Source organism: Ursus americanus, chromosome 16 (genome assembly GCF_024610735.1).
Source record: "Ursus americanus isolate L20-20 chromosome 16, mUrsAme1.1.p, whole genome shotgun sequence".
Taxonomy (NCBI): domain Eukaryota; kingdom Metazoa; phylum Chordata; class Mammalia; order Carnivora; family Ursidae; genus Ursus; species Ursus americanus.
The window spans coordinates 43,005,331-43,032,739 of record NC_142142.1 but is presented as its reverse complement, the minus strand read 5'-3'; the positions used below and the strand labels follow the sequence as shown (position 1 = coordinate 43,032,739).

The following is a 27,409-nucleotide window of genomic DNA, read 5'->3' as shown; positions in this document are numbered from 1 at the left end:
TATGTCCTGAATTTGAGACTTTTTTCTGTGCATTCTCATGTGTATGCAGTTGTGCACGTGCACGTGCTCTTTGAAAAATAAAGTGGCATAATATATATTCTGTTCTGTAACCGTATGGTTAGGGCCTAGTATGTGTCGGGCTGTTTTAGGCATTGCACACACAGTATATAAAACAAAGGCTCTGCTCTCAAGGAGCTTACGTCCAGTTGGAGGAGATGAACCATAAAGAAACAAATAGGTCAAGTGGCAATAAACAGGTTAGAGGAAAAAGAAAGGGTTATGCAACATTATTACAGTATTACTAACTATGCTCCCTGTGCTGTATCTTTCCTTTCCGTGACTTATTTATTTTATAACTGGAATAAACTTCTGGTTTTTTTGGTTGTTGGTTTTGTGTTTTAGATTCCACATATAAATGAAATCATATAATATTTGTCTTCCTGTGACTTATTTCACGTAGCACAATAACCTCTAGGTCCCTAGGTGTTGTCACAAGTGGCGAGATCTCGCTCTTTTTGCTGACTGAGTACTACTCCATTGTATATACATACCACATCTTCCTTATCCATTCATCAGTCGGTGGACACTTGGGCTGCTTCCTTCTCTTGGCTTTTGTAAATAATGCTGCCGTAAACATAGGGGTGCATATGTCTTCTTGAATTAGTGTTTTCGTTTTCTTTGGATAAATACCCAGTATTTGTGGTGACGGATGGTGGTATGGTGACAGATGGTGACTACACTTATCTTGGGGAGTGTTAAGTAATATATAGAATTGTCAAATCGATATATTGTACACCTGAAACCAATACAGCATTGTATGGCAACTGTACTTCAATAAGACATTTTTTCTTTCTCCTTTTTTTTTTTTTTTTTTGTTAACATTGTATTTATCTACTTGAGGGGCGCCTCGGTGGCTCAGTTGGTTAAGCGACTGCCTTCGGCTTGGGTCATGATGCCAGGGTCCTGGGATTGAGCCCTGTGTCAGGCTCCCTGCTCGGCAGGGGAGTCTGCTCCTCCCCCTTCCCCTGCTCATGCTCTCTCCTGCTCACTCAGTCTCTCTCTTTCAAATAAATAAATAAAATCTTTATAAAAAAAAGATTTTATTTATCTACTTGGGAGAGAGCACAAGCTGGGGGAGAGAGAGAGAGGGAGAAGCAGGCTTCCCACTGGGGCTTAACCCCAGGACCTTGAGATCATGACCTGAGCTGAAGTCAGACACTTAACCAACTAAGCCACCCCGGCACGCCCTTGATAATACATTTTTTTTAAAATAAAGCATTATAAGGGAGACAGAAGGACAGGGACATGGGCTTCCAGTTAAAAGGGGGCATTTTGCCCATCCACTTCCTCTAAAACCCTCACTAAAAATGACATTAAAGGAATTACCTTACAAAAAATTATGCCGTTGAGACTAGAGAAGGAAGAGGAGACAAGCCTAGGAAATGACCGGGGGAGGAGTGACAGACCCAGCGGATGTGCGGGAGGGAACCTGAGCTGGCAGGTCCCATAAATCCTGTCCCACTGCACACAACTGGTCGCTGCTGCTCTTAGAGATCCAGCCTCTGGAGAGGTTCAAACAGGGTCTAGAGATTCTAGGTGCGGCGGAGGGGGCCTCAGGGTACTGAAATGTGGAGGGTTAAGTGGAAGTTTACGTAGTCAGTGGTAGATCACCCCGTGCCCTCTCCCGCCAGCTGCTTCTCCTCCTCGTCTCTCAGGATGCTGTCAGCCAGACTTACACCTCCATGTATGATACTGGGAGAGTCATGCGTGGAGAATCTGACCAGCTCGAGAGAGAAGACGAACTCTTGGGGGTTCTGTCATGCAAGGGCATAGCCCGATCATCCTAAAATGAAGCTCCAGGTGAACACATCTATGTCCACAGAATTTCCCATCGGCTTTTTCATGCTCTGCCCTCAAATATGAGTGAGTGGACAGGCAAGGTGACCAGACTTGAGTAAAGTGCCCTGTCTATTGATAAAGAAAGGAAAGAAAAGAAAAGAACTAGGAAGAAACAAAAACCATGCAGGGAGAGGAAATGTGCAAAAACTGCCATTAATGTCCAAGACAGACCATGGTCTATTAGATGCATAAGAGTAAGATGCTGTCCATGAGGAATTTTCTAACAGCTCTTAGAAATTAAATATGTAGCAGAAATGAAAACTTTCATAGAAGAGAAGAAGAAGTTGAAGAAAACTTACTCAAAAGCAGAGCAGCCAGCAGAACATGAGGAGAGAAAAGAAAAGTGGAAGTAGAAGATGGATGTCCCAGTAGGTGTTCCAGAAAGACAGGGGCGGGGTGGGGGGAAGTAGGGAAGAAAATGACCAAAGAAATAAGATTGTTTCCCAGGACTGAAGAACGTGATTTTTGAGATTGAAAGGGCTCAACAGTTAACCCAGTTCAAGGGATAAGTAGAAACCACTCCAGGACCCATCAAGTTGATTGGGACATTGAGGACAACAAGAAAACAGGTCAGTACAAAGGACTGCGGATCAGAATGACCTCAGGCTTCTCATCAGCAGCATCACAATCTAGAAGATCATGGAGCTTTCAGATTTTGAGGGTCATCGCTTTCCATCGTAGAATTCTTTTACCAAGCTCTTAATTACATATGACGGTAGAATAAAGACATTTTCAGGTGTTCTAGGTCTCTAAATTTATCTCCCTTGTACCCTAGCTCTGGAAGCAACTTGACTTTCTGCTTTAGCTTGCCTCGATGTGTGGTCCCGGGACCAGGACCAGCGGCAGCCGCTACACATGGAACTTCTTAAAAAGGTGGTTCTGATGTACCGTGAAGTTTGAGAACCACTGCTTTAGTAAATAAAGATGCAGACAGGAAAGAGCGAGACAGTGGACCCAGGAAGCAAAGTAGGGGAGGCAGCCCCAGGATGGTGGTGCACGGAGGTCCCAGGGCACAGCTCCGCACAGCACCTGTTGGAGCGAGTCAGGGGCTCCGGGAGGATACGTTGCTTGTGTTCCTCCTTAGTTTTAACATTAAAAGGAGATTTATATAAACAAAAAGTGGATGGAATTAGTGACAAGTTCACAGAAAAGTGAGCAAATAAAAGACTAACTGCTAACTCCGTATACCAAAAATTGTGCTAAAAAGGAAAAACAGTCCTAGTATTCAGTGGTGCACAGCGTGTAAATCATCACTGTAGTGTTGACGTTGAATACGGACTTATCCACAATTGTAATATAGTTGTTTTGTGAGGACAGGGTTGGGGGGAGTATGGGCGCACACGCGTGTGTGGACATGCTGGTAAAAAAGCTAAATCCTTATCTTCCATAATGGGAAGTTAATAAGTAATAGTAAAAGTGAAAAGGGGGAACAACAACAACAAAAATATGTGTAATTGAGAAGCGTGGAAGTACACAAGCAAAGAAATGGCAAGAAGAATTGAAAGTGGTGTGTGGGGAAGAGCAGGAAGCCTAAAACCAAACTTCACATGACCCTAACCTATGCACCAGCCCTCCTTGAATTAAAAGTAAAAAAGCTTTAAAAAGCATGAGAGGCGGGGAGTCTTTATAAGGAGTATCAGGGAAGTCCTTTTAATGTATAATTGTCCCTTGAGCAGTGCCGGGGTGAGGGGTGCTGATCCCCCATGCCGTTGAAAATCCACTCCCCCCTAAATTAACTCTCCGCTAAAACTCCCCCAGAACTGTACTACTCTCCCCAAACTTAACCCCTCATGGAGTTGAAAATCCACACATAACTTTCAACTCCCCTAAAACTTGATAGCTTCCTGTTGACTGGAAGCCTTGCTGGTGGCATGAGCCATTGATTAACACGTAGTTTGTACGTTGTATGTATCCTCTCCCGTATTCTTACAATGAAATAAGCTGGACAGAAGACAGTGTTATTAAGAAAATCATAACGAAGACAATATACACTTACATTAGGCCAGTACCTTATTGTATTTTTATCGAAAAACCTCTGTGTAAGTGAACCCATGCAGTTCAAACCCGTGCCATTCAAGGTTCAGCTGTATCGTATTGTGAATATGATGAGAGATGGGTTTTTGAAAGGTTTGACATTGTTCCAAGCTGTTTTTGTTGTGTGTGTGTGTTTTAAGAATACCATAGGAGGGCAGGAGTGGGGTGTTCCTTGCTGTTTCTCTAGCCACAGGGAAAAATTGGGTGGGGAAGGTGCCAGATCCTGCTCACCTTGGACGGGTGGCCCGCTTAAGTCAGTTTGCTGAGTGGAGGTCAGCAGAGGGCACCAGGAAGGTCGTCAAGCCTCATCGGCTGACCCACAGGGTTGGCACCTGGTCCTGAGCCAGACGGAGCTATGGGAACGAGGGCGCCACAGGTTCTTTCTTTGTGAAACGGGGATTGTAATAATATCCACCTCACATTGGTCGTAGGGACTGAATGAGTTAATATACGCATAGGGCTTAGTACAGTGCCTGGTATATCTGTCGGCGGTTAGCTCTGAGGGTCCGGAGGGTATCAACACCCTTTTTTTTTTAACTTTATTTTGAAAAAAATTTTTCAACCCTACAGAAAAGTTGTAAGAATGGTACAAAGAACTCCCTCCTAAAAGCCTTATAGTTCGAACGCCTGGGTGGCTCAGTCGGTTAAGCGTCTGCCTTCAGTTCGGGTCATGATCCCAGGGTCCTGGGCTCCTTGCCCAGTGGGGAATCTGCTTCTCCCTCTGCCTGCAGCTCCCCCTGCTTGTGCTTGTTTGCGCACTCTCTTTCTGACAAATAAATAGATAAAATCTTAAAAAAAAAAAAAAAAAAAGCCCTACTGTTAACATTTTGCCACATTTGCCTTTTCTCTCTCCACATATACATATAATATTTCGTTACTACTGTTATTACTGAAAAGTAAGTTGCAGACATCATACCCTTCCTTGCAAAGCGCTGCAGTGTGTGTTTCCTAGGAACCAGAGTAAAGTGATCAATTTTCGGAAATTTCACATTTATACAAAGCTAGTTTGTAATGTCAAGACCGTTATTGTTCCGATACCATCTTTCGAGCACGACTCCCCTCCCTCGTCCAGGATCCAGTCCAGTCTATAGCGTCCTTTAATGCAGAGCAGTCCTTCTGTCTTTGTTTTCTCTGACTTTGACCCTTTTGGAGGGTTGTAAGGCCACTTGTATAGAATGTCCCTGGATTGGGGCTGGCTGACACTTCCTTGTGATTAGATTCAGAGCACGCATTTTTGGCTAGAGTAGCATGGCACATCCCTCCAGAGGCATTTGATGTCGGTGTGTCCCATTTGGAGTGATGTTAACTCTGGTCACCTGGTCCCTTTGTCATTAATAAGTAATCTATGGAGAGGTATTTTTGAGGTGTGGACACCTGTTCCCCAACATATTTTACCTGGTGGTTTGAGCATTTGGGGGCATTAACACTTGACCAAAATTCTCATGAGGTTCACTTGCAGGTCAGCATCTTGAGTTGGCATTTAGGTAGGCACCAGTGTTTGCTTTTACCTGCCAATGAGAAACTTAGCATTGGAAGACATATTGATTTTTATCCGAGAGATTTTATTCAGCATTGGTTCAAAATTGCCCTTCCTGGGTTTAATGTCTAAAAGGCCAGATTCATTTATCCATTTGTTCTGTATTTGTTGAGTGCCTTCTGTAGGCCAAGTGCTATTCCAGGTGCTGGGGATAAAATTGATTTTAAAACTTTTTTTTAAAGATTTTTATTTATTTATTAGAGAGAGCATGAGCGGGAGTGGGAGGCAGAGGAAGAAGCAGGCTCCCGGCTGAGCGTGGAGCCTGATGCAGGACTCGATCCCAGGAGTCTGAGATCATGAGCTGAGCTGAAGGCAGACGCTTAACCAACTGAGCCACCCAGGGGCCCCTAAAAAGCTTTTTAAAGGTAGAGAAAAACCCTTGTCCTCCTGGAAGGTACATTCTAATGGGGGAATCAGACAATAAATCTCTACTCTGTTGTCAGGTAGGGAGGAGTGAGGAAAAAGCAAGCCAGCGAGCAAGACAGGCAGCGACGCAGGAAGAGGAGTTTCTTAAGCTGGGCTGTCGGAGAGCTGTGCTGTTGACTCAGGTCGGGAGGCCTGCCGGGCAGTGGGAGCAGCTAGTCAGAGGTCTAGAGATGGGATGTGAGTTAGTGGGACTGACTGTAAGAAGGTCCATGTGGCTCAGGCAGAGACATCAAGGGGGAGATGGTGGTCAGTGAGCTTGGAGAGGGCTGGGGCAAGGTGGCCCAGGGTTGTGTAGACCATGCAGGAAGCCAGGGGAGTGGTCCAGGTTTGAGGGGGGCAGCGCCTCAGGAGGCACGGAAGCCAGCCCTCACCCCTGATGCCAGTGTGTGAGGCTGCCCTGCCCCTGCCCTCGACTTCTGATGGTGGTCTGACACAGACTGGATGCTGAGGAGTAGATTGGCTTTCGGGGGCCCAGGGTCCACCAGTGGGGCTTCTGCATCCAGGCCGGAGTTTCTCAGAAAAGGAAGAAAGATGGCAGGAAGTGAGCATTTGGAAACTGTGTTTTTGTGTTTTCCCTGCCACTGAGAGGGAAGGCAGGAGGGGGCTGGCCTGGGGAGGCCCTTGCTTCCCAGCACCCTGGGTGGCTGGGCAGTCTTTGACAAGTCTTGGCAGACGGGCATGCTCGCGGGCCCCGTGGCTTTCTGATCTGGAACAGCCAGGGAGCCCAAGGCCGTGAGCCCAGGGCTGTGTGTTCTTGGCCAGCGGGACAGGCTGTTCTCCAGTGTGCACGCTGCCTTTGTCCCCAGCCTTCTCCCCCATAGCGAGGGAGTGCCATCGCTCACAGCTTTGCCAGCCCCGGCTACCAGAGTAACCGCAAACTCAACAACAACGAGAGCTAGCATGCGAAGAGCACGTTTCTGTGTGGGGGGCACTTTCTAAAGGCTTCCCATCTACTGCTCACTGACTTCTCGCCGTGTCCAGGTCACGTAGCTGCAAAGTGCAGATTTGAACCCAGGCTGACTGGCAGCAGAATCTGTTCTTCTCTGCCCAGCCGTACTTTGATAAGGGATTTATCTAGAGCCCGCTGCAAGTCAGGGTGATGCCAGTGGGTCTGTTGGTGGCGTTCTCTTGCCTCTTGAGTTCTTGGCGCACTTGACCACTAGCCTGTCACCCAGGGCTCTTAGGGAGCGAGGAGGGAGGATCTCTTTGCTGCTGCCCAGAGGGTTGTGAGGAGGCCTCTGTGACCCTTTTAGGGTCAGACCCAGAGATTCCCAGGAAGTGGGGTGACAGGGTGCCTCCAGTGGTCCAGATAATGTGTTTTATTTAATGTTGGTGACAACTCCATGGGACAGATTTTATTCACTCTTTAACAGATGAGGAAACCGGGGACTCTGAGGGGTTATATGCCCAAGGTCACACAGGAAGGGGAGAGCGTCCTGTCAGCTCACGTCCAGAGCTTGTGTCTTTGCGCTGTGCTGCTCTGCCGCCCAGAGCCGATGGACCAGGGCCTTTGAGCCTTCCCGAAGTTGTTTGCCTGGTGTAGCACCTCGGGCCTTCTCCACTGGGCTGTTGGAGTAAGATGGGGCCAGCAGGCAGGTGGTGGAAGAGCCCCAGCTTTAGGGGAAGGAGACCCCAGGTCCAGTGTGGCCTCTGCCACACCTCACGGCATGACATCGGGTGTGTCCTGACTCCTGTGAACCCTTTCGTTCACCTGTGAAATGGGGATTCGAGGCACCTACATCCTTAGACCAAGTACGAAAGTAGAGGTTGGTGGTTCTTAGCTGGGCCTGCAGGTTTGTAGGTGAATGCGGGAATTTCCAGGAGTGTTAAAGTGTGCCTGCCGGGCTTTCCTGGGGTTTTAGAATACCATTTTCCTTTCCTGCTCTTAACATCTATGTTGAAGCACTACGTATGAAGAATGATAACAGTTGTAGCAGATGTTATTAGAAACAGGGAAAAGGATTTAACCAAAACCAGGTGGTGTTGGACCAGGACCCTAGCCTAGAGTCTGTTTGGGGAAAACTACAAGATTTCCTGCTGATGCAAACAGTGGTTCTCAACTGGGGGCGATTTCGTCCCCCCAGGGGACACTTGGCAATGTCTGGAGGCGTTTTTGGTTGTCACAGCTGGAAAGAGGGTTTTACTAACATCCTGGTAGAAGCCTGCAATCCTGCTAATAAACATCTTCAATGCACGGGACAGCCCCTCTGACAAAGAAGTATCTGGGCCAAAATGTCAGTGGTGCCAAGGTTGAGACGGGCGATTAAAAATAGCCAGCACTGACACTGTATTTGCTTTGGGTCAGACGTTGTTCTAAGTGCTTCACAGGTATTAACTTGTTTAATCCTCCCAGCTCTGGGGCATCAGGAGCTATTGTTATCCTCAGTTGACAGACTGGGAAATCAGGGCTTGGAAAGGTTAAAGAACTGGGCCGGGGTCAGAGTGCCAAGGAAGGAACAGGCAGAGCCAGGACTCGAACTCACAGAGTCCAGTTCTGGAGTCCGTGCCTTTACCCACTGTGATGTGCCCCGCTGAGCTACGCCCCACTGCTTTGCAGGAGGGGAGGCCACTTACCTTTAAGTCAGATTTTCAGTTTTGGGTCCAAAAAGCCACATACGAAGAAATTTGTTATGTGACAAGTGTCCAAAACCTTTCATTCCTGTGCCAAGAACATAGAGAGGGAAGGGCCCAGTGACCTACCAGCGAAAACCCTGTGACTAACAGATGCTGAGTGTGATTCACCTCATGAGTTGCCCAGCATGAGGCGCGTCGTGGGAGGGGATTCCAGGTGACTGTAACCTCTTAGTCTTTGGCTCCGTTCACTGGGGACTCAGAGATGGGCTCGGGGTCACCACGCTGTGCTGGGGACCAGAGTGCGACAGGCCTGTGCAGAGAGCACGCCTAACGTTGCGGTCCCGGGCTGTGTTTGTCATTGCAGACGTAAAGACCACCGTGGTTTACCCCGCCACAGAGAAGCACCTGCAGAAGTACCTGCGCCAGGACCTCCGCCTGGTCCGGGAGACGGGAAGCGATTACAAGAACATCACCTTACCCCACCTGGAGTCCCAGAGCCTCAGCATCCAGGTGACTGGCCCAGGGGATACGGACACGGAGTGCTCCCTGTGGCCGGTGGATCTCTCTCGGGGCTCTGTCAGGGGCCAGGTTTGGGGTCGAGCAGAGAGCCCAGTGGAAAGCTTGCCCTCGTGGGGCTTATGTACTTCCTGGGGCAGGGGTCAGCACACAAATGTGGAAGTAACTGTCAAGATGGGAGAGATTGAGTGGCCCAGGGGGAGCTCTGGGCTGAGGTGGTCACTCTTTTATCCAGGGTGGTCAGAGAAGGCTTCACTGAGAAGGGAATTGACCCTGGTCGTGGGCGTGCCACTGAGGCTCTGTGGGCCTCTCAGAGCAGCCCCTAGGCCTTTGAGGAATTTGTGTCTCCAGCAGCACCGATGCCGTCTCAGAGGGGCTCTGCCCTCACCTGGATCGGTGAATGGGTCAAGACCGATGCCAGGGTCTCCCCCCACCCTAGTCGAGACTTTTATTCCCAGTTCCGCCTCTGGGAGTCAAAGCCCAGAGTAGAGACTTCATTCACTCGTTCCCCTTGCATTTGCTCCCCAGAGGGCAGGGTCCTGATGGCCCCGGCGGCTCAGTGCAGGACTCTTCGCTCAGGGGCTAATGTGAGGTTTGGCAGTATCTTCAGCCACTAGAGCAGATGCAAGGCTACTTAGCTTAGAGATCCCGACTCCTCCTTGGGCCGAGGCCCAGTGCCAACCAGAGCCTGTGCCCGAAATTGGCCCCGAGTGAATGCTCAGCATTAAATATGATGGATGAGGCGTTTCCTTGCTCACTCACTGGCTCTCACCATCTCCGACTCTCCGTCACTCCCCCTTGTTCTCTGAGCGCTTCGCACCCACTGGCCCCAGGATTCAGGTCGTGGTAGTGGCGGGCACTCACATACAGGACACTCGGAACCATTTCCCCCAGGCCAGAAGGCCCCCCCGCCGTGGGGGCCCTGCCAGCTCCGTTGCACTTGGGAGAAGCAAGGGCACGGTGGTTGGCGGGTGCGCAGGATGCCCTGTGTGCCGACAGCCCGCTTTCCCACGGGGGCAGACCCTGCCAGCTGTTAGCCCTGGCCCCCTGGGCCGTATTTGCACCAGTTCCGCTGGCTCAAGCTGGCAAGTGTGCAGTCCCTGCACGTGCTCTGTCTTCTAAGTGGAAAGGAGAGCTGTGTCCCTTTTCCTAGAAAGAGCTGCTGCTCTCCAGTGTCCTAGAGGGATCTCCTGCAATATATGTTCTGTGGCACTGACTGCACAAGTATGGGTCCAAAAGAGGACGCTCTTCAAGTTGGTGTGAGTGGTATATACCTTCTTATACACTGCTGTCTAGTTCCTCTTGGAAAATAATACAAAATTCCACTACTCTCCCAAGCTCTGTTTGACCCAAGCATTCATGCGTTTTTTTTCTTGACTAATAGTTAAGTTTACAAGCACTCGGCTCAACTGACAACAGTTATTTGACAATATTTGTTGAGCATCTACTGTGTCCCGGGCCATGTGGTAGGCTCTGGAGGGTCACCAAGGTAAACACTTGCAGTGCCCCCAGAGTCCTAGAGGGGAGACAGCCGTGGAGTCTGACCAGTGCAATATGATGGGATAAGTACTATCCCGCGGGTGGTGTGTATACGAAGTTCAGTGGTGACATGGGGGGGGGGGGTGATCAGCTCGGACAGTGGGGGACTTCCCGGAGGAAGGGATTGTCCAGTTGGGTTTTCAGGGACAAACAGAAGTTTGCTGGTGGACAAGTCAGAGAAGGGCATTCCAGGCAGAGGGAAAAGCGTGTGCAGAGACACAGAGGCCTGGAGGATTGGCAGGAGACAACAGGAGGAGGCGGGCAGGGGCCAGGAGCAGGCGGGTGCACCTTGTCGGGAGACCAGGAGCTCCCAAACCTTGCTGATCATCGGATTGTCTGGGGAGATTTTTAAAAATACAGAGCATGGGGCCCTACTCCCCGTCTCCTAAATCAGAATGTGCAGGGAGTTGAGGTGGGAAATCTGTGGTTTTTTTTTTAATCTCTGTTTCTAGTAATCATCAAATTTCAGAACAGTTTCCATAGGCACTGAGGGTCCCCTAAACGGTTTTCAGCATATGTATTCCGTGAGATTTAAAGAATTGGAGTCTAGCGAGTGTGGAAGCAGGAAGGCTCTAAGGGCCAGCATGGGTCTAGACCGAGGCCGAGGCAGTGGGGAAGGCTTCAGCAATGATTTGAGAAGCAGGGCTCGAAGGTGGCAGATTTGGAGAGGCAAGCGAAGAGTCTGGGGTGGGCCCAGGTCCCGCGTGGGTGGTCGTGCATAGGTCGTGGGGTCATCAACTAGGACGAGGGACGTGGACAGTAGAGAGGGCTTATGTGGGAGACAGTTTAATTTAGGACTTGTGAGCACTCGCCAGGTGCCAGGGACGGTTCCAGTATTCTCTACGGTGTGCATCACGTCACTGAACCTCGGCGACTCTTTGGAGATGGGATTCACAGCCGGCAGCGTCACCCTGGCACCTGCGCTATCAGCCGACTATGCTATTTGGCTCCTCAGATTTGAGGTGCTTGTTAACTCCTCACTAAATGATGCCTTTCGACCTCTGGGTCCCGAGCGGTAGGGACCATCAGGCGAAACCTGTTGGGCTGTGAGTCATCAGGTTCAGTGTCAGCCAGGGTTTGGATTCTTACTTGCTGTCTCAGAGCAGTGTGAGCCCTGCACTTCTGAACCCAGCCCCCTGCCTGCAGAATGTGACTGGGGTCCCAGTGGGGATTGAGAGAAGTGCCACAGATCACATCCTTCCTGTTGATCCCAGCATGCACCGGGCCCCGGAAGGGTAGCTGCCCTTGAGTGCACGTGCAGGGCCCATTCCAGGGCTGGGGCCAGGGGAGTGCAGAGCTGAGACCGCTGGGCAGGTGGGCAGGTGAAGGGTGGCCAGGAGGAGAGCGGCCAGCAGGTGGGTGAGCAGAAAAGCAGGAGGAGAGTGAACGGGGAGTGAGATATCCCAAGGGAGGAGAGTTGCCAGTGTCACCTACTGAAGGAAGCTGTGCCAGCTGCGTTCCAGAAGCCAGAGCTGGCTGGGTCTCCCGGGCTTGCTTTCTGATGGGCTCGCTGCCCGTTACATGCGCCCCCACCTTGTGATTTGTGTGAATTCTGTTCCCTGGTCCCCTCCCCTTCTTATCTGCGCTGCTGTCCTGAGGCTTCTCATAGATACACGTCCTGCCCGCTCTCCCAGAGGCCTTCCCCACGTGGTCTGGAGTGTGGGCTCTGGGGGCCAGACCCTGGGTTGGAATTGGGTGGACTTCTCGTGCTTGCTTTTTCTTTACCTGCCACACGGGGACACGAGTGCGTGTGAGTGGGAGTCCCTGGAGGCCCTTAGGACCGGGCACATGGTAGGGCTGCTCGCCACCACCGCACCTTTGCTCACCTCCTCTCTCGGTGCTGCAGCCTCCAGCAGAGCGTGTGTTGTTGTCATCACAAGGCTGCAGCCCGATGCCATCTCATGTGGGAGCCTTCCAAGAGCCTTCCCCTGCTCTTCGGGGCTACACTGTGCTGGGTGCTGTCAGTCATTTACAGTCCACTCCACCCTGACGCAGAGGTATTGTTTGCCCCTGTCAAACAGGGAAGCAGGCTCAGAGAGAGTACCCCACTTCCTATGGTGTCAGCCAGTTAGTGAGGAGGTGGGAGAGGACACTAAGCGTGGGTAGGCCCCAGAACCAGTTCGGTCTCTATCAACTATCACACAGCTTTCCAGTCCAAGTGGGGGCGGCTTATCTGTGGGCAAGAGATAGCCAGGGCCCCTGGGAGGCCGCTCCAGGGCTCTCCACAGAGTGTCGTCATCCCCCTCCATCTTCCCCTTTACTTTTGAGGTACTTTCGGTCAGGTTCCGGCTGACTTTTTTTTCCTGCAGTACGTTCCCAGTGAGCCTTCCGGTGGGAAAGGAAATGCCTCCGTGGGAGAGTCTCCACATGCTGGGCATTGCTGTGGCCCCGGTGCTGCCCAAGGAAGCCGCTGCCGGCTGTCCTCCAGTCCACTCCCGGGAGGCTGGCACAGCTAGCATTCTTGGGAAGGCCCCTCTTTTGTAGTGGGTGGCCACATTGTGACTGACCTCTGGGTCTTACTGGGGGGTGGTGGTCTGAGAGCCCTGGATCTTCTCCGGCAGGTACCCTCTGCTCCCTCCTGTCTGTCTCAGATCGTCACATTTGACCTTAGCCATCCGGCCGAGAGCCGGAGATGTGGACTCAGGGGATGAGGTGTGCAGACTCCAGACCAGCTCCCACTGCCCCTGGCCTTCACGGACCCCATTCGTGCCCAAACTTCTGGGAGTGGGCAGAGGAGCCCTCCACTGGCCTGGTTGTGTGGGTGCCATGGCCTCCCGATCCGCCCCCTCAGCGAGCTGGGAGGCCCTTCTGAGTGCCAGCCTGGCCGCTGCCCTGTTTCTGGCGCTCTGGCAGGCTCCTCTCTCAGATTTCAAGCTGAGAGTTGACTCAGAGCTCTGGGGAAGTAGAGGAGAGAGGAGGTCTGTGGGTTTGAGCCCTGTGAGAACAGGGCCTTTCTTATTTTAACCTCCCTGCAGGCTGGCTTCTTCAGAGAGGCCACCAGGACCCTAATTGTAAAAGGACATCCTTGGGATCCACACAGAACTCAAGGAAGGGTTCTCTGAAGACTGTCAGCGGCTGATAAAGGTCTGCGGGGGTGGTGCCGGAGGCCCTGGGTTGACAGGAAAGGTCTGTGTAATTGCTGTCTCCGGCTTGTGCCACTTCTGCTGTGTCACGCAGGGCCTGTGTCAGCTGAGACTGCTGTGGCTCTGGGTGGGTCGAGGCACCAAGCCCACCACTAGCGAGAGTCCCACCCAGCCGGGGGGGAATCCCACACACATCCATGTCTGGGACCGCAGCCTTTCCTGCCCCGCTGTACAGAAGGAGCTCCCCACTTGAGCGACTGTGCCTGTGGTCCCTGAATAAAGTGGGAAGGGGTCTATGGAGATAGCCGTCCCAGAGTCCTGGGGGCATGGAGGGGATGGACGCAGACCAGGCCTGTGAGGCCAAGTGGAGCATGTCCCCCCAGTCCGAGCTGCGATGGCCCGTGAGGGAATGGCTGTGGTGGGAGAGGGGAAATCTCCTCTGGCCCCCGAAGAGCAGAGCGATGGGGACAAGGCAGCCTGAGTGTAGACCCCCCCGAGCTTAGTGGCCCTTTATGGCTTGGCTGTCCTCCCTAGGGGGGCCCAAGAGAGCACACCTAGCCCCATGTATGGTGTTTCCCCGGAGGTCGTGAGCAGCTATGTGAACCCTCTCTCTTCCCCATTCCTTCCAGTGGGTATACAACATTCTCGATAAGAAGGCAGAAGCTGACCGGATTGTTTTTGAGAACCCAGATCCCTCCGATGGCTTTGTCCTCATCCCCGATCTCAAGTGGAACCAACAGCAGGTAAAAGCTTTCTTGCTGGGACTCTCTGGTCTCCCAGGACTTGCTCCTGGTTGCTGGTCCTCCTTAATCCTGCCCTTCTGTCTCATGCTGGTCTCTCCCTGAGCGGGTGTTAACTCGCCCACAATGGAGGCCCGAGCTGGGCACAAACGTTACACCTTCATGTGTCAGCTTAGGGTTCTTCCTGGCTCTCCTCCCACCCAGGGGGTGAAGAATAGGGTGATGTTTGCATCCATAACCACATGGGCCATTCTTTAACCAGCCAAGTGGCTTAGCTGCCGCCCTCCCTTCCAGGAGCACCTGGAACCCTGAGGAGGACTGTTTACATTCTCTCCATGCCCTTGGCCTCCAGCAGATCCAGGCATGCCCGTGATCTGAAGTGCTGATAGGAAGGAGCCATGGCAGCCAACCCAAAGGGTCCCCTCTACCACCCATTCGAGGAGGGGTCCCCTCCACCACCTGCGGCCAAGAGGGGTCTTCCAGTGGCTCAGGCTTCCACCTGAGCCTCTCAGCTCGGTTTCCTCGTCTCCATGCCTCTCACTCCACGCTCGTAAGGAGCAGGTTTCCAGCAGAGCTGACCTGATTCACCTTCTCTCTCGTTCGCTGCAGCCTCCCTCTGTCTCGCTCTTCTTTCCCCTGCCCCCCGCCCTCCCCCCGCCACCCCAGCCACCACCCCAGCCGTAGTGCACCCCCTCCTCTTCAGGGGGACTGTTATATGCCGACAGTATCAGCGACAGGCAGAGCACCGTGTGGTGGGAAGTGCTGTGCCCACCCTGGCCTGGAGCGCGGCCTTGAGCCAGGCTCCACAGGTGGAGCCAGGGGTCGCTGTGAGGCCGAGGAAGCCAGACATGGGATTGCTGGGTAGGAAGTGGAGAGTAGGTAAACTCTCTCTCTTCCAAGTCAGATCTTGAGTCTCTGAGCTTGGGTTTGCCGTGCTGCCCCTGGGTAGACCCTTCTGCGTCCTGGGCTCCTCACATACAGGCATTGTTCTGGAGTCTGGCCCCTGGCCGCTCCACGCACACCTTCCCTCCTCAGTCGTGGCCTGCCTGTGGGTCCCAAACCACGCTCGTTGGCAGTTTACTCGGTTTTGATTTGGTGATTTCTAGACCTACCATGCCACTCCCTCACTGCCCAGAAAGTGGGCCCAGGGCCTGTGGGTGGGGTAAAGGGACAGGATTTCAGCTCAGAGGCGCGCAGGCAAGGGAGTGCCAACTGCCTCTTAAGAGAGGCTCCTGGGAGTTCCTGAAGTAACCGTAGGGGTTCGGAAGGGAGTTTTCAGAAGTTGTAGCACTGAGTGGTGATTTGTTCAAGCCCGGTAAGACCAAAGGAGGTGACTGCCCACCGGTAGGGTGGTGTGGAGGTCCACTCCCCCACCCCTAGCCCTGCAGCTTATCCCCACCACAGGCCTTAAGGGCGGAAGCGAGGCCTGGCTCTGGAGTTGTCTGGGGAGCTGGGACAAGGCCACAGAATAGGAGTGCTGGTGACAGCTCTGGATTGTGCCTTTGTACAGCTCTGCAAGCCCCCTGTCTGTCGCCTCAGCAGCCCTGTGCCCGCAGGCCCTGGGTCACAGACTGGGTCATGGGAGATGGGACATGAGGTAGGAGGAACTACTTCTAAGATCTTCTCACGAGATCTTTGAAGGCTGAAGAAAACTTTTGTTCTTTTGACCTTGTGCTGGCAGGCATCCTGCTAAGCCTGCCAGTGGAACTGCCCTTTCTGTCTGTCTGTCCCCTTAAGACAGAAAAGTCTTCAAGGAACTACACTGGGCTCCCGGCCACAGGGCTGGGGCGGCTCACCCTCGGGGCTTATGAATAGGCCCCCTTAAATGTCAGACTTCCTTTGATGGCCATACAGGTGCAATTGTTCTTAACCTTTGCTTAATTAGCGCCTGTCTCTTGGTGGTGCCGGATTTCATTGTCTGGAATCCCTGGCTTGTGACTGAACGCTGTCGACATCTCCCTCAGAATTTGCCAGTGTAGCCAGCAGGCAAGACAGACCTGGCCTGGACTTCTTTTCTTTGTTCCTATACCAGGGGGTACTGAGGAAAGGGGTACTCTGGTGTTTGCTTTAAGGAGCCTTCCTCACCACCCTGGAATCTCCTCCTGCTGCTGTTTCTCCCGAAAGGATAGAAAGTTCGCTCCCAACTGCTGACCCAGGATGAGAGAGCCTCTTCGTCCACCTGTCTATCTGTCTACCCATCTGTCCACTCCACATGTATTTGTCAAATGCCTAATGTCTGCTAGAGAATCTTGCTTCCCTGGAGCTTGTAATATCCCTTCCCCAGTTCTTGTAACACATCGCCTGTATATTCTCTTTTATTTTTTCTTTCTTTCTTTCTTTCTTTCTTTCTTTCTTTCTTTCTTTCTTTCTTTCTCTTTCTTTTCTTTCTTTTCTTTCTTTCTTTCTTTCTTTTCTTTCTTTTCTTTCTTTTCTTTCTTTTCTTTCTTCTTTCCTTTTTTAGGTCTAGTTAATACATGTGATGTCGTTTGGGAATGTAGGTGAGGTACGCAGCCAGCAACCAAGAAAGAATTCTTGAGGCTCTTTTTGGTGCAAAAAGGTGGTTTTATCAAGGCACGGGAACAGGACCCATGGGCAGGAAGAGCTGCTGCCCCAGGGTTGTGAGGGGTGGCTGATTATATACTTGGGAGTTGGGGGTAAGGAAAAAGGGAGGTTTTCAAAAGAACTTTCCTATGCTAAAGAGGACCTACAAAGATACCGGAGGCCTTGCCATTGTCAAGTTACAGTTGTCTTTCCCTCTAGCAAAGCATTAACATTAAGACAGGAGTTTCCTTCTGGAAGTTAGGTTATTGATAAGAAGGCTTTTTCTTGTAAATCACTAAGACCTTTGTAAACTGAGGGAGATTCCTGTCCGAGTGTAATCTAAGTTAACCATTTGCTTTTCCCTCCCTTGGCTTTAGGGCAGCGGGGAGTGCCTGAGGAATGTCACACAGATCCCACCTGGGGGGCGGGGGCTTGTGGGGCGTCAGCCTGTGCTCTGTGCTCGGCTAGCCCTCTGCTCCTTCCTCACAGACAACGCAGTAAAAATGCCAAGTAGTACAAATAGCTCAGTGGAAGTCTTTTCCCTCAGCCCACATTCCTCCATTTCCCTCCCCCTGAAGGGACTGTTTCTCAGGAGAGAGGATTTCTTTGTCTCTCTTTCCAGGTCTAGTCTTCGCATATTGTGTATGTAAGTCTATACGGATCTGTCTCTGTGGACACAACGTCTACTTTCAGTTCATCTCAGGTAGGTTCTCTGATCTAAAGTGCCCAGACCAAGAAACTCTTCCTTTGGGTCACTCCAGAGGTGGAGAGATGGCTCCCCGAGGCTCCAGCCACTCTCCATCTTGCCCCTTGCCAGGAAGCTCTTTCTTTGATTCTGCTCCTGTGTTGTAAAAAGAGATTGATAGTGTCTAGCCTGCCCGGAGTGATCGGTGGCCACCTTCGGGGATCCCATCTGAGACCCTTACCAGCTCCTTGTCTAGCCGTCTTCAGACTCTTTCTCTGGGCCTGGGGGCGGGAGGGTGTGGGGGTGCTTGAACGGCCTGCAGAAAATGTAGGGCCATGTCTGCTGTCAAAGAATGGGTTTCTTTTCCCTGTCTGGCTCAGCCTGTGAGCAGACACCCAGCAGCGGGCTTCATGCCTCATTCCATGCCTGTGGAGCAGAGAGGTGTGATTTAATGTCGTGTTTGTGATTTGTCAGCAGACATCATCTAAAACAAATGCTACTATTATCTGAGAGTCCGTGACAGTGACACATAAGAACAGCTGAAGATACCGACAGGCGTGCAGACACCCCAAGTTCAAGCAGTTTTGTTTCCAGCTTCTTGGGCTCCTAGCGAGAGAGAGAGAGAGAGAGAGAGAGAGAGAGAAAGAAAATGTCCTGGGCACAAGCCCTAAGGAGGGAGAGTCTAGAAGGGGCTTGTGGGCAGACTACGGCTTAGGCAGGCACAGTTTAGCCATTTGTTGGGAGGTTCCCACGGGGCTCATCTGTAGCAGGTCTGAGGCAGAGAGCCCAGACTGTTCGAGAAGAATGTCTATGGTATGAAGAGACGACATTGGCATGAAGAGGCACAGTTGGACAACAGGCACCATATGGGAAACCTCCTCAGTTTTCAAACTGGGGCCCTTGGGGGTTTGGTCGGGTGACTCATGGACCCCAGATTATTTCCGTGAGGAATGTAGCAGCTCAGACTGCCGGGCTGAGTGCCGCGGGGTTCCCCCGGGGCCTTGCTCTGTGGAGCCCTGGCATCCGGGGCCTGCCTTGCACATGGATGTGATAATTGGCCAGGGCCAGGGTTGGAGTGAGCAGGGAGGGGCGGGAAGGTTTTCTGGGCAGAGGAAGAGTTCATTCCCCTTCTGGCACAAGACCTTGTTGACTTTGGTTCTTTGCACTGTTATAACCTCCAGGTTTTCGGCCAGGCGCCGTTTTCAGGAAGGACAGCAGGAAGGGTGCTCTCTGAGTTCTGTGCCATAGGGGAAGAGAGAAAAAGGCTTAGCACTCCGGTGGAGCTCATTGCCGAGCTGGCCCCAGGGTCCCTTTTCACCCTTCAAATCCTTCTATACCCCTTCCCCTGCACTGCACCCCAGACAAATCAGGTTGCTTACTCTTCCCCTCACATGCTCTATACGTTCTTGCCTCTGAGCCTTTGCCACTGTTCCTTCTACCAGAATGACCTTTCTCTAAACACTACCTCTTTAAGACCTGGGTTCCCCTGCCTCCTCTTCCAGGAAGCCTGTCTGGATCACTCTAGCTAGACAGTCTTTCCTTTTTCTTCCTGTACTTCTGTCACTTTTTGTCTTGTAGTAGCTACTTACGTGCAGACTGTTAGCCCATAAACTCTTAGAGGGAAAGAGTTGTCCTTGGCACTTTCTTGAACCTTCTCCTTCCTACCATCCCCCATCAGCTCTGTGAGTATATAAATACTCCCATATGATATCCTTGAGTAGGAAGAATAAACAGAAGTTCTGTCCTTAGACTGTCCCACTCATCCCAGGCATGTGGAGGCCCCCATCGCCTGGGGGCCGGTCCTGCCCTGGGCTCCCTGGGATCGCCTGTGGCTGGCACTGCAGCAGGCCTGGGGGCAGGCGCTTCCTGGCTGCCATGAAGGATTCCAGGATTGGCGGCCTCCCCTGGCTCTGTCCGCCGAGGAGCCTCATTGACCCTTGCCAATCTCTGTGCAGCTCGATGACCTGTACCTGATTGCCATCTGCCATCGCCGGGGCATCCGATCGCTCCGGGACCTCACTGCGGAGCACCTGCCGCTGCTCAGGAACATTCTCCGGGAGGGCCAGGTGAGCTGCCGTGGCCAAATCCGCACTGAAGCCCAGAGGAATTCTGTTCCAGTTCCCAGGTGTTCCCTGGCCCTTCACCCTTCCCAGAAGTCCATCTGTGAACGGGCCTTCTCTCTGGCTGCCCATCCCAGAATCCCACGAAGACTCTTTAGATGGACTCACAAGGCCCTTGTCTCCTGGTCCTGCCCTTCCCTCCCGGTCCTGCCTTTCCCTCCCACTCTGCTTTCAGCCACCCTTCCTCTGCCTGGGTTCCCGTTTTTGCCTCCCTGCCTTTTTCCTGCAGGTGTCCCCCTCCTCTCCCAGGATCTCCTGTGTCTGCTCCTGACAGTCACATTGTGCCAGACCCGTTGCTGGGCAGATGGGACCCCGACTCTGATGTGTGCGCACACGTACCCCCTCCTCTGCCCCGAGGCCAGAGCCCGAGTCTGTAGCAGCTGGCATTCCGGGGTACCTGGTGCAGGGATGTGCTGGCTCATGTGAAATTAAAGAGGAGCCCTGGAGGTGAGGGAAGAGAGTCTAGAATCTTGGGTCGTGGTCTTGGTTCTGACATTCCGACCCTCACCACCTGAGTGACCCTGGGCATGACTCATCATCTCACCTCCCTGGGCCTCGGTGTGTGGATGGAATGCTGCTAAGTCCCATTCTGTGCGGGTGGTTCCCGGAGTTTTTTCCACTCAGGCGTTCACAGACACTGCCCCTGTGCCGGGGCCCGCAGTCACCAGGGGCCCGGCCGGAGAGCTGCTCTCGCTGGCTTTGCCGCGAGCCTGGGGGAAGGGCTTTCCTGCATCTGCTCTTTGCTGACCTCTGACCCCAGCTGCCTTGCCGCTGCACCCTACCCAGCCTTCTCCCTCCTGCCTGCCCACATCACTGCCTCTCTGGCTGCCCGTCTCTTTGTGGAGTAATTCCTTTCTCTCGTGAAACAGCCTCTGGATGGCAGAGTGGCGCCTTTCTCTCAGGTTGATGCTGGGCCTACGCTCCACCTGCCCTGGCAGCTCGGGCAGCCTCGCCCTCACAGGCCAGCCGTACTTATCCCCAGGAGGCCTTTGGGTGCCCCGGCCTTGGCCTCACACCACTGCAGAGATCCCCAGGCCGAGTTCCAAGTGCAGGATGTAATTGGGGGGTATATTTTGAGCCCACTGAGGCCCTTGTCTTTTTCTCTTCACCTCTGACCTCCTCAGGGGTTTGCCCACAGTGGAAATCAGAGTCTCCTTTTAATGCCAAGGCTCGGAGGCTCCAGAGGGGAGTTTGGTAGAAACAGCCCTACCCCTGAACAAGGTGGGGGGTGGGCAGAGGGAGTCGGGGTTAGAGTCGGTGCTTTCCTCTTCCACCGGAGTCCAGCAGACCTTCCCTAGGTCTTCTGGGGCAGCCCGTCCCATGTGCCCTCCTCTGTCCTCTCTCTTCCACCCAGCCTTGGCTCAGCCGCATCCCTGTCACCCTTGTTCCCCAGCTCCACTCTGTTCTTTTTTAAAGTCGGCATCAGTCATCCCCGTGGAGGACAGTCCCCATAGTCTTGGACATCTGGGGCCTGTCCTTAGGCACTGGGACTTCTAGAGTCCCAGCAGTGACTCTTTGAGGAGCTTCGGTGTTTTATCGAGGTTGGAGTCTGGAACCTTGACAGAAGCCACTGTTCCCTTTATTTAGGAGAAAAGCCCCCGCTTTGCTGCTGTCACGTGCTTTTGTTGATTCCCTAGAATGGAAGGCAGGGACCTGCGGCAAACTGTGGGGAGGGAGCTGTCTGGAGGGTTTTTGTCAGCCGTCCAGAGGCCAGTCAGGGATTCGGGCCAGAGGAGGGCCTGCGGGCAGCACAGTGACCCCTTTCCTGCCACCCCCCTCTCTCACCAGGAAGCCATCCTGCAGCGCTACCAGGTGCAGGGAGACCGTCTCCGCGTGTACCTGCATTACCTGCCCTCCTACTACCACCTGCACGTGCACTTCACGGCGCTGGGCTTCGAGGCCCCCGGCTCGGGGGTGGAGCGGGCTCATCTGTTAGAGGACGTGATCGAGAACCTGGAGTGTGACCCGGAGCACTATCGGCAGCGCCCCCTCACCTTCGCCCTCAGGGCTGACGACCCCCTGCTCAAGCTCCTGCAGGGGGCCCAGAGAAGCTGAGTCCGACCCAGGGGCTGTGCAAAGAACACAGATGTGTAGGGTCGGAGGTGGGCTGGGGAGGGACCGCTGGATTTTTAGCACCAAGTGAATTTTTTTTTTAAATGTATTTTGTACTGGCTTATTCCTTAGTATGTGAATAAAGTATTGGTCTCCTTTGGTGTGGACTGATGCCTGGGGAGGCAGGTGGCGTGGGCAGAACAGGGTAGAAAGACCTTGGGATAGGAGCCAAGTCTGGGGTGGTGGCTACAGCTGACCCGGATGTGTGCCAATGGCTTTCTCCAAATCCCAGTAAACACCATCCTCGGTGATTTCCGTGTCCCGAATCTGACGATGCCTCTCCCTGTCTTCGGTCCTTCCTACTGTGCTCTTATGCCCCCCTTCCTTCTTCCCATTTGGTGTCTCTAACTCATGGTTTTCGAGGCCCACGTGTCCAGGAGTTCCCCCAAAAAACCAAATACAAAAACTTTCTGGAAATACAAAAACTTTCTGGAAATAATCTATAGAGTGTTTTTGACAGTGCTTCCTCTTGGCCTCCCCAGAACTGAGATCGCATCTCCCATGTGTTGAGTCAACCTGGCCGATAGACTTGTTGACAAGGATGAAGGATTGCCGCCTGGAAGTGGGAGGGTTTTAATAAGAATCAGATGATGCAAGCCCCAAAAAGCTTGCCTCTGCCTCTGTTATTTGGTCAGTGAGCCCCTGGCCTTGAGTTTGTTATCTAGGGAGGAAGACAAAACAAACTCTTCTAGAGCAGCCAGAAGACCAAATACAAAACAGCCTGTCAAGGGCAAAATGATCCAGTTGTGGTGGAGGACAAAAGCTCTGGGGGGCTCGAGGTGTGAGCAGCGACACAGGTCCCTGTTCAGAGAATCGGGAGGTCAGGAAGGGACTTCAGAGTGTCTGAGGCCGGTGGCCTTAGGGAGCCATGGGGGGCTTATCTGGGAAGAGTGACGTCACAGGTGCGCAGGTGAGGGCACGCAGCTGGCTCCATAAGGCACTCATCTCAGTAGAGGACAGGCATCCCACACTGCGGAGAGGGGCTGGCGTCTGCTAGTTAGTCCCTCAGCCCCGCTGGATCCTGCTTCCTTAGGAGGCTTTCTCGGGGCGGGGGAAAGGATGTTGGGTTCTGCTAAGTGATAAGAGGGAAGTATAAGGCAGGGATGGCCCGTATTCTGCAATTCCTGGACTGAGAGAGAACCAGGAGACAATTCAGAGTCAGGTTTATTAAACGCATGTTGCAGGCCAGGCACGGCTCCAGAGACTGGTAAGTGGTGAACCAACGGTGCGCTGACGTTCATCCCATAACCTTGGACCAGACCCCATGCGTCCTGAGCCTGTTTCATTTGTAAAAGAGAGCAGGGATGAGGATCCTTGAAGTGTCCTGCTGTGTAAAGGTAATGCGTGATTGCGTTGCTTTCTGGTAAATGTTGACTTACTGATGGACTTTTAAGCCAGGCAATGCTCTAACTGTTGGGAAAATGAAGCTCCTACCCTCCAGGCTACCGAGGCAGCCAGCCAGGCGAACCATAGGAGTGAAAAGAGGCAGCACCCGGGAAGCTACCTTGAAAACAGGTATGTGGGAGAGGCTGGTGTACAAGTTCCCCCTAGGAAGACCGATGGAATATGCTTGTGGAATCTCAGTGCTCAGCAGGGTCGCTGACCCAGCATCTCGCAGGACAGCCTAAGTGGAATAAGGCGGTGAGGCTGAAGGGGGCTGGTTCCAGGGAGAGGGTGGACTGGGTGGGAGCTGCCTTCCTCCCCCAGCAGGAGATGAAGCCGCGGAACATCTGGCTGGTTTGAAGGGACCCCCTGGCTTGTTTTGTCCACGTACAAGAACTGTCGCAAAGATCACTGAGGGGAGCAGAGGAGTGGAGGGGATGCTAACCCAGAGAGGCCCCTCCTTGCAGACAGAGCGGAGGGAGCCAATCCCGGGAGCATCCTTTCCCGCTGACAGATCAGGTTCTGCTGGTGGGGCTCTCATCGGGTTTCACACATGGAGTGCATGCTTGGAAGAGACTAGCAGGTGGCCAATCCTGACCCCAAAAGAAGACCGTTGGGGGGCCTCCCAGGGGACGAGGGTCTCTCTCTCCCTGGGACTAAGCCTGCGAAGGCATTCCCTGCCTCTCCAGACTTGACTCCCCAGCCTGATCTCTCCCATCACTCCTCCTTCCTCTCAGGCCTCCTCACCCTTCCATCAGGTTTCTACCAAACATCTTGCACGGGCCCGCATTGCAAGGCGGCGCTGGAAATAGGAAGATCAAGAAGACCCGCCAGCCTGTACCCTCTGGGACTGCAGCTCAGTGGGACCATAGGCGAGGGCTGTTCTAGAGGGAGGTTCTAAAGGCTTTTGCTCCTTGGTGGTGCTGGGAGGCGCTCCTCCGTCAGGACCAACTCTGCTTTCAGAGAAGAGGGTCGCTTCTCCCCTGGTGACTGAAGCGGGCGTCACTAAGGCCCAGAGAGCGGCCCTGCAAGCTGCTCTGGAGGAAGACCTCAGGAATTCGGCCTCATGCCCCCAAAGGCCCCCGCAGTGGCCAGTGTCACTGCCCACGAGAGTGTTTGCTTCTCCTCCAGGAAACGGACGGTCAGATGTGTGGTGGGCCATGAAATGGATCCTGCTGAGTCTCTGACATACGCCTATTCGCCCTGGTCACCACGTGAGACCCTGTCTTCGCGGCAACCCTGTCTTACCTGAATCCTGGGGCCTCGAGCTGCAGGGAGGAAATGGCCGAGTCAAGGGGTCAGTCACTCTGTTATACCTCATCTGAACTGCCAGAGGGCCTCTTCTCGAAGACCCAAGCTTTCTGACCACATGCCACTTCCTGTCAGTTCTAGGGAGTCTGTTCCTAGGGCCCACAGGCGTCCAAGCGCAGCTCCCTCCACCACAGGCCCCTGGGGGACTGGAGTAGGTCACAGCAGCTGGGTCACACTCCCCCCTCCCCAGGGCTTTCCCCTCAAGTAAAGGAGCTCCACTCAATCCAGGTCTCCTGCTTCTCAGTCTAGGGGCCGCAGGGTGAGAGCTACCCCCCTCTCTGCCCTGGCTTTCCTCTTTTATTTGTTTATTTCTTTAAAGATTTGTATTTACTTATTTTAGAGAGATGAGAAAGAGAGAGAGCATGAGCGGAGGGGCAGAGGGAGTGGGGGGAGCGACTCCCAGACAGACTCCGCACTGAGCTCACAGCCTAACGCGGGGCTCGATCTCACCACCCTGAGATCATGACCTGAGTGGAAACCAAGAGTCGGACGCTCAACTGACTGCACGACCCAGGCACCCATGCCCTAGCTTTCCTCTTGATGTCACTTTGCAGAACCCCATACCCTGCCTCCCCCGAGAAAGCTTCCTAAGCAAGATCCAGTATCTCTCGACCCCACCTTCACCAGCTAGCAAACGCCAGCCCCTCTCTGGCAGCATGATACCTCTGTCCCGCGTGCTGCAAAGAACACTTCTGTGTTTGCGTGCCCTCCCTGTGCGTGCCTGTGTCCCTGCTCTGCTGGAGCAGTGGGAGATGTCACCCTTCCCAGAAGAATCCTGGACGTGTCCGCAACTGGCTGTCAGCCCCCAGTACTTGGCCTACTGTCTCCTCGGCTTGGCGGCAGAGGAAGGAAGCATGACTACTATTGTTCCTTGGCTCCTTTCTTTTTGCCCAAAAGTTTCCTCATAGAGCAAAACTGCTGAGTGTCCTGGATTTGTCAACATTCCTTCATGAAACGGAGGAAAATCACATTTGGGAACCAGTGGGACTTGTAAGCTCCGCTCTCCAAGTCTCTGTTGAATACAGATCCCCGTGCTAAGAAACAAACCGAGAAACATTTACATACAAAGTAATATTTGAAATTGAAATTGGTTCTCTTGTAATACTTCCATATCCAGAACAGGATATTTTCTTTTTGAATAGACTGATGCAGGACTGCCAACTTTGCCTTCTCAGAAAGGACAAAAATCTTCATTAACACCATGTATATATGATGTTAAAATGTCCTTTTTTAAAGAAGAAGATGGCAGTAATTGACGGTAGTTGTTTTTAAAATATCCTCACTCAGCAAAATAAATGTTGGCAACCCTGTGTTTGTTCTAATGCTATTATTAGTGAAATGATATTGGATTCTGAAAGCTACACAAACTTGAAGTTACCATGTTTTAACCACTTACGAAATAAGCAGGGACTGAATCGGTTTAAAGTGTTTCAATTCAATACACACGTTCTGCACATCTACCCGACTGTTTTCTTTTTTAAGTAAGAATCGAGATAGAGCTCACACGGAGCTTATGATTTAGTGAGGAATACAGGCATTAATTACAAAGTAATTACAAGAGTGGTGGATGCCTTCAAAAAAGCAGTGGGCGCTGTGAGACCTTATGCAAAGAGAAGACAAATTTCTAGGTTACATCTGATAGCCAAATGGCCTGCACAAGCAGGGGCCTGGCAGTCAGGGGCACCACGGGTCAGCACGCTGGGATGCGGAGCCAAGCTTCTAGCGTGACGCACACGTGCGCAATGAGAACACTGGCCGGTCTGTCCTTCAGGACCATGATGAAGAAATGAAAGTCCAAGCTCAGGGGCAGCTGTCTGGGAGGCAGTACAGTCTGATGGCTTTGGCACAGAATCCGCCCCATTCCCCAGGTACGATCGTGGGCAAGTTACATGACTGCTCCCGAATTAGGAATGCTAAGAGTGCCCACCGTGAGGGGTTTTGTGGGGATTAAAGAAGAGCATTTTGCGGACGTAGTCGTCACTGGGTAAACGTTAGCTATTTTTCTGCTGTGAGAAGAACCGAAAAGGGTGTAACCAGAGATATTTGGGCTAGATATTAAAGAACTTCCTGATTAGAAGGGCTGTGAAATCCTAGATTATGTGGTCGAGGCACAGACACCAAGTGACTTTTAGGCAAAAAAGCCAGCCATAAACGATCTGTGGTTCATTGATTGTGGCCCCAAGCAGAGGCAAGGGCTGCACGCAATGACTTCTTGGGATCTCTTCCAGCCTAAAGGTTCCTGGAATGCCTTGGCCTACCGGCAGGTTTCTAACACTACAACAGTGATGTTCCCTGCCTGCTATTGAGAACCCTGGGAACAGCTCAGCGCTATGGTCCGGCCATATAAATCTGATAAAAATAGGAGCTGAATTACCCTCCCAGAGTTGCTATTTTTAAAAGCGTCTGAGATGCTGGATTGGGTTTATTTCTTCCTCACACGGCATCTTGCTGTGCCCTCCTCCTGGTGGGCAGGATGCTAACATGGCACATGTGAGGGACAGGAGCCAGAAGCCTGTGAGGCACATTTGTCGAGCGGCTCCGGGCCTCCTACCCACACCCACTGCCTGCCAAGGAAGAGCCTCCCGGGCCACGGCTTCCCCGGCCTACTAGCACCTGCCCATTCCATGGTGCCCCTCGCTCCTCTGCTCCTTCCCTTTGCTCCTGAGGCCCCTCTGATTGCCCTGCTTCCTCCACTGTGGAGACAGAGCCAGAGAGGTCAAGAGAGGCAGAGGAAAAAGGAACGGAAGCAGTATGGCTCAAAACGGGACCAGGACCGAGGCTCTGCTGCTCGGCAGGTTGTCTCGGTCTGTCCTTGGCACAGCTAGCTTCGGGGAAGAACAGTCCCAAGGAGCCAACGCACACCCCCCCCCCCCCCCCGCTGGCTTCATCCCATTTCCTCTTGCTGAACA

General features: G+C 52.7%; 1 protein-coding gene and 1 long non-coding RNA gene across 4 annotated transcripts in view; both read left to right on the top strand.

Moving 5' to 3' along the window:
* DCPS (decapping enzyme, scavenger) overlaps positions 1–21,905 on the top strand; it is a 36,866-nt gene extending 14,961 nt beyond the window's left edge. The window contains exons 3-6 of the mRNA XM_045798099.2: positions 8,835–8,980; positions 14,238–14,351; positions 19,530–19,640; positions 21,483–21,905. Of these exons, the coding sequence (XP_045654055.1) occupies positions 8,835–8,980; positions 14,238–14,351; positions 19,530–19,640; positions 21,483–21,749 (638 nt within the window). The 3' untranslated portion in view covers positions 21,750–21,905. The remainder of the gene's footprint in view (positions 1–8,834; positions 8,981–14,237; positions 14,352–19,529; positions 19,641–21,482) is intronic.
* A 299-nt stretch (positions 21,906–22,204) lies between these two features.
* Positions 22,205–26,029, top strand: LOC123792731 (uncharacterized). Of its 3 annotated transcripts, none has more exons than XR_006779776.2 (3): positions 22,205–22,716; positions 22,991–23,143; positions 23,248–26,029. It is a non-coding gene; the product is annotated as an uncharacterized LOC123792731 (long non-coding RNA). The 3 variants fall into 3 exon arrangements; XR_006779775.2 differs by lacking the exon at positions 22,205–22,716 and having other exon boundaries at positions 22,726–23,143; positions 23,248–23,321; positions 23,514–26,029; XR_006779777.2 differs by lacking the exon at positions 22,205–22,716 and having other exon boundaries at positions 22,733–23,143; positions 23,248–23,321; positions 23,927–26,029.
* Positions 26,030–27,409: the final 1,380 nt, after the last annotated feature.